At 34.3% G+C, this 12485-nt stretch overlaps 1 protein-coding gene across 3 annotated transcripts in view; it reads left to right on the top strand.

Moving 5' to 3' along the window:
• Positions 1 to 12485, top strand: part of LOC115209104 (dual 3',5'-cyclic-AMP and -GMP phosphodiesterase 11) — a 296047-nt gene that overhangs the window by 134357 nt on the left and 149205 nt on the right. For all 3 annotated transcript variants that reach the window (XM_036500862.1, XM_029777231.2, XM_036500863.1), the window contains one exon: positions 3715 to 3852. In XM_036500862.1, coding sequence (XP_036356755.1) covers positions 3715 to 3852 — 138 coding nt within the window. The remainder of the gene's footprint in view (positions 1 to 3714; positions 3853 to 12485) is intronic.

The following is a 12485-nucleotide window of genomic DNA, read 5'->3' as shown; positions in this document are numbered from 1 at the left end:
TTATATTATTATATAATTATTATTCTTATTATTATTATATTATTATAATTATTATTATTATATTATTATTATATATATTATTATTATTAATAATATTATTATTATTAGTATATTATTATTATATTAATCTTATTATTATTATATTATATTATAATATTATTAGTATTATTATTATTATTATTAATTATTATTATTATTATATTATTATTATTTATTATATTATTATTATTATTATATTATTATAATAATATTATTATTATTATATATATTATTATATTTTATTATTATTATTATTATTATTATATTATTATTATTATTATATTATTATTATTATTATTATGATATTATTATTATTATTATTATATTATTATTATATTTTAGTATTATATATTATTATATTATTATATTATTATCATATTATTATTATTATTATATATTATTATATATTAGTATTATTATATTATATATTATTATTATTATTATTATTATATTATTATTATTATATTATATTATCATTATTATATTATTATATATTATATTATTATATATTATTATCATTATTATAATAATATTATTATTATTGTTATTATATTATTATTATTATAATAATATTATTATTATTATATTATTATTATTATAATATTATTATTATTATTATATTATTATTATAATATTATTATTATATTATTATTATTATTATTATATATTATTATTATTATTATTATATTATTATAATATTATTATTATTATTATTATTATTATATATTATTATTTATTATAATATTATTAGTATTATTATATTTTATTATTATTATTATAATAATATATTATTTTATTATTATTATTATTATAATAATAATATTATTATTATTATTATATTATTATTATAATATTATTAGTATTATTATTATTATTATAATAATTATTGTGCTGTGTTGTTGCACTGCTCATTTGGTTGCATCTGCATAGATACACACAAATGCACATATACACTGACACCTATATTTGCATATATCTAAACATGTACATGCACACATATATAGTTGTATATATGCTTACATACATACATGCATTATATATATATATGTATATATATATATCAGGCATGCTTAATAGGCACAGCTGGGCTCCTGATCAAAAACATGGAATAGTTGCATTTACAGCTCAAGAGTAATGATTGCAAGTGAACTAAAGGACAGAACCAACTGCATCTTTTTTTCCTGAGTCAAGTACATCAAAATAAAAATCAAATGGAAATTGTAGTTGTGATATCCATGCTGGTGGCACGTAAAAAGCACCATCTGAATATGGCTGATGCCGGTGCCACCTTGATTGGCTTCTGTGCCAGTGGCATGTAAAAAGCACCAACTGATTGTGGCCATTTCCAGCCGTCTCTGTGCCTGTGGCACCTAAAAAGCACCAACTGATTGTGGACATTGCCAGCCTCCCCTGGCCCCTGTGCTGGTGGCACGTAAAAAGCACCAACTGATCGTGGCTGTTGCCAGCCTCCCCTGGCCCCTGTACCAGTGGCATGTAAAAAGCACCTACTACACTCACGGAGTGGTTGGCGTTAGGAAGGGCTCCCAGCTGTAGAAATACTGCCAGATCAGACTGAAGCTTGGTGCAGCCTGCTGGCTTTCCAGACCCCAGTCGAACCGTCCAACCCATGCCAGCATGGAAAACGGACGTTAAACGATGATGATGATGATGTATTGTTGACTACCTTTTTATTGGGAATCCAACAGGGACAATGTTTAACCTATTCTCACTATAGCAGGAATGTGGTATGACAGGATTAATGTGGCTGTGTGGTTAAGAACTTGGCCTCTTAACCACATAGTTTCAGGTTCAGTCCCACTACCTGGTACATTGGGCAAGTGACTTCAACTGTAGTCTTGAGCTGATCAATAGCAGACAGAAACTAAATGATTTGCCCTTCAAATATATGTACACATGCATAGAGATAGATAGAGAGTGAGTGTATTGTATATTAACCTTTTAGCATTTATACTGGCCTTTTCTGGTCAAAATATTCTAATTGCTTTATGTTCAAACTGGCCATTTCTGGCCTCTCCTGTCATTTTAAAGCCCAATATACGAAGCCCAGTATACCCATCTGATAAGGGTTCACTAGGCACATGCATCACAACCATATGTGCACGACATGGTGATCGCATATCAAGATAAATAGCACATGACCTTGCAGGTGGGGCCCAGTTAGAATTTTCTTCGGTCGAATAACCCATCTCACTCAAAAGGTCCCTGAATAAGGGTTATTTAAAGATGTTGAATGGAGCACCTATGTTTCCAGAGGTGAATTATTCAAACCCCAAAGAATCCCTCTCAACACATGGCTATGATGCTCCCCCACTACTTCTGCTCATGATCAGAGATGCACATATCATCAGCCACTAAGGGACATGCTCAACTGGTTAAGGTCAAACAGCTGACAAGCAAATCTGTGGTATTGAGCAGAATATTTGTTGTATCCCATCTTTTACACCAAGACAAACAATGTACATGAAAACACTTCCAATCAGTTAAGATCTGAAGCCATGAGGGTGACTGTTTGGTACTGTATCAGGGCATATTATTATTATTATTATTATTATTATTATTATTATTATATTATTATTATTATTATTATTATTATTATTATTATTAGCAGCAGCAGCAGCAATAGCATCTGTCTTGGCATGTTAAACCAAACTCCTAGCAATATTTGCTAATCATGTGAAGGTGGCTATTAAGCTAAAGGGTAATAAATAAATAGAATTATTTGTATATTTTTTTTCTTTTATATGGAATGTGAAGAAAACCTTGCAAGTGAGAGGTGTCTACCATTTCATCTCAAGAATCCTGCCAGTGTGCGGAATTACATGTTTCAAGAAGTTAAAACCAGAGGAACTTCTATACTACTCCTCTGCCTAATTGCCATCAGTATTTGTTATTTTGTCAATGTGCCAATAATTATAGCCCAATTAATTAGTGAGAAACAAATTGGAAGTGAAAGTTAATTCAACTTTTTTTCTTCGTTTTCTTTTTTTTTTTGTTTGTTTCTATGGCAATGAATTTGGCACCAACCAATCAGAGGAGTGACATGAAAAAAAAGAATATTTCTTATAGCATCTTATCTGATGCCTTGTTGATTTTTCAGTTTAAGAAAGGCAGTAAATGAGAATGTCCCCTTAAGGGTTCCCTGTTTATTAGTGGTGTTGTATAGCTCCAGGTCATTCCTGATTGAGCAGAATTATGATTAAATGTGTTCCAGCTGTGATATATCCCACCGTTATAGATGAGGCTCTGTGATTAAGTTTGCTTCCCAACCATCTGGTCTTAGGTTCAGTCCCACTGTGTGGAACCTTGGGCAGGTGTCTTCTACTATAGCCCTGTGCCAACCAAAGCCTTGATATAATGATAATAATAATAATAATAATAATAATCTTTTCTACTCTAGGCACAAGGCAGGAAATTTTGGGGGAAGGGGCCAGTCGATTAGATTGATCCCAGTACACAACCGGTACTTAATTTATCAACTCCGAAAGGATGAAAAGCAAAGTTGACTTCGGTGGAGTTTGAACTCAGAACATAAAGACAGATGAAATACCACGAAGCATTTCGCCCGGCGTGCTAATGATTCTGCCAGTTCGCAGCCTTGATATATTAATAATAATGATGATGATAATAATAATTGATATTTTATATTTATTTCAGGTTCTTCTTGATCTTGCACGGGTAATATTTGAGGACCAACATACTGTGGCCAATTTAATCCACAAAATCATGATGCATACTCTGGCTCTACTTAAATGTGAAGTGTGTCAAGTGATGCTTGTCCAAGACTGTTCTAAGGTAAGTGGCAGGACTTTGAAGATTAAAAGATACAAAGTTTGAACAAAAAGTAGTGGGTCTGTTGCTATGGTAACGGGGCTAAAGTATGTAGAGTGAAACTGTTTGGCACAGTTTGACCTTAAACTCTGTTGCACTTACACACATCATCATCATCGTTTAATGTCTGTTTTCCCTGCTGGCATGGGTTGGATGGTTTGACTGTGGTCTGGGAAGCCAGGAGGCTGCACCAGGCTCCAATCTGATCTGGCAGTGTTTCCACAGCTGGATGCCCTTCCGAACGCCAACCACTCCAAGAGTGTAGTGGGTGCTTTTTACGTACCTCTGGCACAGGGACATTTATAAAATGTTTGATAAAAATATAAATCATCTTATTTACATGGATGATTTAAAGCTCTTTGCAAAAAATGACCAACAACTCAAGGGCTTACTAGTGATTGTTAAACAATTCAGTGATGACATCAGAATGCAATTTGGCCTCAACAAATGTGCAAAAGCTACCTTTATCAAAGGAAAAATTGTCCAATCCATGTCAGCATGGACAACGGACATTAAATGATGATGATGATGACTGCTGTATTTTGTTGAAATACAACAACAAAACATCATTTAACAATTCTCGTTAAAATCTGCCGAAACATATTAAGTATGAATATGTGATTGTTTAGATTCTCATTACTCTCTGTGCCCAGGATAATTTATTATTGGTCTGACTGACATCAGCAAATAATTGGTTTGCTGATTTCTTTAAACAAGAACCTCCACTCTTGTTTAAAATCGTTGATCTGGATGTAACTTTGACTGAAGAGACACAACCAGGTTGAAACACCAGTATCTGAAGGTCTCCTTACGTTGGTGGCTTGATGGTGTTGTCAGCAGGCATTATCTGAAAGGAGGTGTTTTCTGATGATCAAATGCAACAATTAACATTTTCCTGTTCTGGAATTTATAAAAAATGGATGTGTATACCCTCATTTTGATCCTCACTTTTCTTTCTGCACATAATAATTTATTTATCCATTTAGCAGTTATCAGCAAATAATTTCCTTACTGACTTTTATAAAAAAGAACCATCACTCTTGTGTAGATCATTGATCTGGGTGTAGCTTTGACTGAAGTGATCCCATCAGGTTGAAACATGAGTGCCTCATTCTTTACATCAATAACCAAATGTATTACGATCACACATTGTCGGAAAGAAGGTGTTCCCGAATGATGAAATACAGCAGCAATCAACATATTCATCTTCACTCAGATATAATCTTTCTTAAAAAAAACAAATCCTTAGTTTCTTAATCTACAGTATATCTAACATTTATAAGTAAATCATTGGTTATCTTTAATTATCTTCCCAGCAAGATTTGTAAATATCAGCTATTGTAATTCATTTTTTTACTCTAAGCTGTTTTCACTCCGATGTTAGTTAGCTATGGATGATGATAATAACCAAATGTTATTTAGACCCAGTAGCTGCTAACTAAACTCACTAAGCCTTTTTGCTGTGTTGCGTATTTATTTTTTCTTGTCCGTGACATTTTACGAAATTACAAATACCCCCAGTTCATTTTCAATGTGAAAAGGTTAATGGGTTCATATAATAGTAATGATAAATTTCATGATTATATGCAAACTGAGATTGTCATGTGGTTGTTTATTTAATGAACAGTTAATATCTTTATAAAGGTCAACAGGTCAACATGTGAAAAAAAGAAAGAAATGATATGCAAATTTTTTTACTCAATGTCCATAATAAATACACGTTCACTTGGAAATATTCTGATAATAGATTATCAATCAATTTATGTAAATGAATCATAACTTGCAGAATCTTTATGATTATCATCATCTCTATTTAACATCTGTTTTTCCATGCTTGCATGAGTCACACAATTTGTTGGAGCAGATTTTCTTCAGCTGAATGCCTTTCGTATCCCCAACCCATACCTTCTTCCGAAAAACGTAATATTTTCCATGGAAGTCTGGAAATGACTGACATCAGTTGTATGATGGTAATTCTCATCTAAAAAGCGGCGAACTGGCAGAAGCGTTAGCACGCTGGGCGAAGTGCGTAGCCGTATTTCATCTGCCGTTACGTTCTGAGTTCAAATTCCACCGAGGTCAACTTTGCCTTTCATACTTTCAGGGTTGATAAATTAAGTACCAGTTACACACTGGGGTCGATATAATCAACTTAATCCATTTGTCTGTCCTTGTTTGTCCCCTCTGTGTTTAGCCCCTTGTGGGTAGTAAAGAAATAGGTATTTCGTCTGCCGCTACTTTCTGAGTTCAAATTCCGCTGAGGTTGACTTTACCTTTCATCCTTTCGGGGTTGATAAATTAAGTACCAGTTACGCACTGGGGTCGATATAATCGACTTAATCCATTTATCTGTCCTTGTTTGTCCTCTCTGTGTTTAGCCCCTTGTGGGTAGTAAAGAAATAGGTATTTCTCATCTACAACCATCACTGGATTCAAAACAAAGTACACACACACACACACACACACACACACACACACACGCATGCATATGCATATCATCAGCATCTTCCACATCATCATTTAATGTCCACTTTTCCATGCCTGCATGGGTTACACGGAATTTATTTAGGCAGATTTTCTATAGCTGGTTGCTCATCCTGTCAACCACCCTCACCTGTTTCCAAGCAAGGTAATATTTTCCTCATAGCCAGATATATTTTTCACTTTTACGTAGAATAAGTACCAGGCTTACAAAGAATAAGTTCTGGGGTTGATTTGCTCAACTAAAGGCAGTGTTCCAGCATGGGCACAGTCAAATGACAAACAAACAAATATATATATATATATATATATATATACATACATACATACAACACATGGCAAGCTTCTTCCAGTTTCCATCTACCAACCCCACTTGAAAGATTTTGGTTAGCCTGGAGTTATAGTAAAGAAAGGTAAGGGTTACCTTCTTGATTCATGGTGAATCATATGGGCTGGTTCCCATGCCGTATAAATTCCCCACCCAGATGGGTCACTGGTCCCTCACAGGGTTATTTATTTTCATCAGCCGAGTGGACCGGAGCAACGTGAAACGAAGTATTTTGCTCAAGAACACAACGCGTCGCCCGGCCCAGGAATTGAAACCACAACCTTATGATCATGAGTCTAACACTTTAACCACTAAGCCACAGGAGCTATAGTAGAAAGCTTTCCCTAAGTGGCATTCAGTGAGATTGAACTCGAAATGATACTGTTGGAAAGCAAGCTTTTCAGCCACACAGTTATGCATGTGATATCTTGTAAACAATTAGACATGGCTCCATGGTGTGAATGAAATATCTTTTGTGTATTATTGGATATCTGTTTCAGAGAAATGTATGTCAATGTACTTGACTTACATTTCTTTATGCATCAGTAGCATTACATGCGGACACGTCTCAAAAAGGAATAGTTTTAATATGTTGTAGATTAAGCAACAAATTTATAAAAATGGATTTGATTAGTGATGGAAGAATGCCATTGGAATAATAAAAAAAATAAGAATATAAAGAAGTATAAAAAAAAAAAAAAGAAAATGTTGCGATTGCAGTGATTTATAATACGGAGCAAATTAATTGTAGAAGAACAATATATGTGAAAGAATAGTCTGCTCTGATGAAAGAATTCGTTAATATGAGGCTGTATTAATGAACTCTGCCTCTCAGCTGCAAAAAAAAAAAAAATGAAATAACAAAGAGGAAGGCAAAAATATCTGCAGAGTCTTACCTACTTTTTCATCAATCACCATTATTAGCAGAGATTAACTGTGGAGTTATAGAATTATAATTGCATTTTCTTTGAGAAATGTTGGCATGTCATATCATTAACCAGACTTTCTTTTAATGAGCTCTCCTGGAAATATTGGCAAAAGTGGATGAAAGCAACATAATTAGAATGGAGACAAGCAATAATGGGGGTAAAGTGAAAAGCTAACTCGGCTTTTCTGAATTTACGGAAATGAATAAGTAAATTCTTCAAAATAAATAAATCATATTTATTTTTGCTATGTTGTTTTATTTATTATTTTATCTTTTTCAAAACAAACTTTTCGTGTACCATCCTTCTAAATTTGTTTTTTTTTTTATTCTTTTCCTTCTTCAAAAATGTCTTTGGATTTCTCTATTTTGAATGTTAGAGATCTGATTGTGCTTCTGTACCGATCACCATTTTTTTTTTTCCTTTTTCTTTTCGTCAAAATATGTTTCCCTTTTCCCTATACTCTTACTCTTTACTCTTTTACTTGTTCCAGTCATTTGACTGTGGCCATGCTGGAGTACCGCATTTAGTCTAGCAAATCAATCCCAGGACTTATTCCTTGTAAGCCTAGTACTTGTTCTATTGGTCTCTTTTGCCGAACCGCTAAGTTACGGGGATGTAAACACCAGCATCGGTTGTCAAGCGTTGTTGGGGGGACAAACACAGACACAAAAACGTACACACACACACACGTATATATATATATATATATATATATATATATATATATACACACATATATACTACGGGCTTCTTTGAGTTTCTGTCTACCAAATCCACTCATAAGGCTTTGGTCAGCCCGAGGCTATAGTAGAAGACACTTGCCTAAGATGCCACGCTGTGGGACTGAACCCGGAACTATGTGGCTTGTAAGCAAACTACTTACTACACAGCCACATCTACACCTATCCTAAATTTCTTTGGGAAAAAAATCTTTTTTTTTTTACAATTCTGAAATCTCTGAAATCCAAATACTGTTCTTTTATCTTTTATCTTGTTTCAATCATTTTACTGGCCATGCTGGGGCACTGCCTCGAAGGGTTTTACTTGAACAATTCAACCCCAGGGCTTTTTTTAAAAACAATCCTGGTACTTGTTCTGTCAGTCTCTTTGCTGAACCTTTAAATTACCGAGACATAAATATACCAACACTGGTTGTCAAGTAGTGGTGGGGGATAAATACACACACACACAACATACTCAAAGCCTTCTTTCAGTTTCTTATTTCCTTATTGCCCACAAGGGGCTAAACATAGAGGGGACAAACAAGGACAGACAAAGGGACTAAGTTGATTACATTGACTCCAGTGCATAACTGGTACTTAATTTATGGATCCCGAAAGGATGAAAGGCAAAGTTGACCTCGGCAGAATTTGAACTCGGAACGTAACGGCAGACGAAATACCTATTTCTTTACTACCCACAAGGAGCTAAATTACAGAGAGGACAAACAAGGGCAGACAAAATCTTCCCGTGTTTATGAAAGCTATGTATCTCTGCCGTAAGGCTTCATTTCCACACACGCCAGCTGAATTCAATTCATCCCCAGTCGAAAGACACCTGTTGTTATGTCCTGTCGTTGTTATTATTATTATTTTTTCATTGTATTTTATATTTATGTTTATGTAACATCGTCTGTTTTTCCGTCCTTGTTTTTGTATACATTTGATGCTTTCTTCCAAGGAATCTAATGCTCTTAGCTTAGTTTTTCCTTGGGGCTGGCCAGATTGGAGTAATCTCAAGATTAATCAACTGAAATTGCGAGGATGATCCTGTACTTGACCGAAGATAAAAGGCTTTGAATGACCTGTCCTTGTTTTTTTGTATTGTCTATATGGATGTTTTGTTGTCCCTTTTTGTATCACCTAGTTGTCCGGATGTTTTGCGTTCTTGCCCTATTTTGTATTTGATATATATGTGTGTGTGTATACATATATATGTATGCATGTCTGTTACACTGTAACCAGGTGTGGGCTGGTGGGAGGCAGGGCTTTCCACCACAGAAAATCTGCCTTAGAGTGAATCCCATCTGATCCATACAACCATAGAAAAGTGGGTGTTAAACGATGGTGATGATGTTGAGTTGTTTCATTTTTAGAAAATCCATTTCTTTATCAGAATTATTTTACAATGTCATCGTTTCATAATTATATCAAATTCACTCAAGAATTATACTTTGTTCGTTATTCTCTAATTACATATCCAAATATTTAAGTCTAGCTACTTTTCTATTAAGAGGAAAATTGATATTTCCACTTCAAACGTTTTTGTTTTTATTTCCATTTTATTGGGAACAAAGAACCAATATTTTTCTGGTACAAGATGGCATTTTATGACATTAACAGCATAAATTGTAGTCAAAACAAATACTTTAGTCATTAATCAGAACTTGTTTGATTAATCAGAAACTTACTTCAAGCTTTGCGACATCCTCCTCCTCTCCCCTCATCATCATCATCAAGTTACAGGAATGTAAACATACCATCATCAGTTGTCAAGCGATGTTTGGGGGGACAAACAGACACACGAACATACACTCTGGTGTCCTTATATATTACTATATTTTATATCTTATATGTAAATAATATGTTATATACTATATGTATGTATGTTATTGTAATTATCAGTTTAATAAATAAATAAGTTAACATAATTTAATGTCTAAAAGTTGATGAACCACTTATTATTCTCCTCCGTTTTCTTATTTGCTATATATATATATATATATATATATATATACATACATACATATATACGACGGGCTTCTTTCAGTTTCCATCTACCAAATCCACTCACAAGGCTTTGGTCGGCCCTAGGCTATAGTAGAAGACACTTGCCTAAGGTGCCACACAGTGGGACTTAACCCGGAACCATGTGGTTTTAAGCAAGCTACTTACCACACAGCCACTCTTGCGCCCGATAGGCTTCTTTTAGTTTCCTATTACCAAATTCACTCACATGGCTTTGATTAGCTGGGTCTATAGTAAAAGACACTCACCCATGCAGTGGGGCTGCCTGAGGCTTCTTGGTTGAGAGGTGAACTTCTTCATCTGACAGTAATGCCTATGGATAGTATTGTTATTATAGACAATAATGTTATACTCTGCAATGCCCGTTATAAAATATTTGTGCATTTGTGTAAAACTTACACTACAAAGGTGCAGGAGTGGCTGTGTGGTAAGTAGCCTGCTTACCAACTTCATGGTTCTGGGTTCAGTTTCACTGTGTGGCACCTTGGGCATGAGTCTGCTATTATAGCCTCGGGCCAACCAAAGCCTTGTAAATGGATTTGGTAAATGAAAACTGAAAGAAGCCCGTCATATATATGTATACATATATATATACATATACATATATATATATATATTATATATATATATATATTATATATATATATATATGTATGTATGTATGTATGTGTGTGTGTATTTGTTTGTGTGTCTGTGTTTGTTCCCCCAACATCGCTTGACAACCGATGGTGGTGTTTGCGTCCCTGTAACTTAGCAATTCAGCAAAAGAGACAGATAGAATAAGTACTCGGCTTACAAAGAATAAGTGCCTGGGTCAATTTTCTTGACTAAAGGTGGTGCTCCAGCATGGCCGCAGTCAAATGACTGAAACAAGGAAAAGAATAAAGAGAGAGTACAGTCCTTTGCTCCACTAACTGAACTATCAAATATCTCCTCTATGGTCTTGCAAATTACTTGGCTACCCTGCTGGTGCTGGTGCCACCAAAAAGCACCTAGTACACTCTATTAAGTGATTGGTGTTAGGAACGTCATCCAGCTGTAGAAATCATGTGAAAACAGAAACTGGAGCCTGGTGCAGTTCTCTAGCTTACCAATTCCTGTCAATTCTTTCTTTACACTTTCCCTCTTTTACTTATTTCTGTCATTTGACTGCGGTCATGCTGGAGCACCACCTTTAGTCAAGAAAATTGACCCAAGCACTTATTCTTTGTAAGCCGAGTACTTATTCTATCTGTCTCTTTTGCCGAATCGCTAAGTTACAGGGACGCAAACACACCACCATCGGTTGTCAAGCGATGTTGGGGGAACAAACACAGACACACAAACATATACACACACACACACACACACACATATATATATATATATATATATATATATATATAAAAGTAAATAAATGGCACAGCAAAGCACCGATATTTACTGGAAAATAGCGAACGTAATATATATATAGACCCAGCTTATCAAAGCCATGCCTGCATGGAAAACGAACGTTAAATGATGATGATGATGATATGTAAATTTCACTCGTTTTAACAAATATTTTTACTGTTAAATTTGATTTAAGTTTCATATATTTGTTGATAAATTCTGATTGTTTTAGGCAACCCAAATGTTAAAATGTCTGTTTTGAATTGTAGCCAATTCATAATTATATTTCTGGTAGATTTATTTAAAGAACAAACTAATCAGGATATTTGGCTTAGATTGAGAAAAGTAATTATTATAATAAGATACACATCATCATTGCCGTCATCCTTTTTACATCTAATTTTCCATGCTTGCATGGGTCAGATGAGAATATGTTGGATCAATTCCTTTTTTTATGGCTGAGTGCCTTTCTTCTCACCACAGGAAATATATAAATGGGTGATATTAGAATCAGAAATGCATTAAAATTCTGTTTTAGATATTTTAATGTTATATGTATTTTATTTTCAGATCATCATTGTTTAACGTCCGTTTTCCATGCTGGCATGGGTTGGATGGTTTGACTGGGGACTGGCAAGCCAGGAGGCTGCACGAGGCTCCAATCTGATCTGGCAAGGTTTCTACAGCTGGATGCCCTTCCTTATGCCAACCACTCCAAGAGTGTAGGGTGTGCTTTTTATG

This window comes from Octopus sinensis, linkage group LG3, assembly GCF_006345805.1.
Source record: "Octopus sinensis linkage group LG3, ASM634580v1, whole genome shotgun sequence".
Taxonomy (NCBI): Eukaryota; Metazoa; Mollusca; class Cephalopoda; order Octopoda; family Octopodidae; genus Octopus; species Octopus sinensis.
This window is presented reverse-complemented; position numbering and strand designations above follow the sequence as displayed.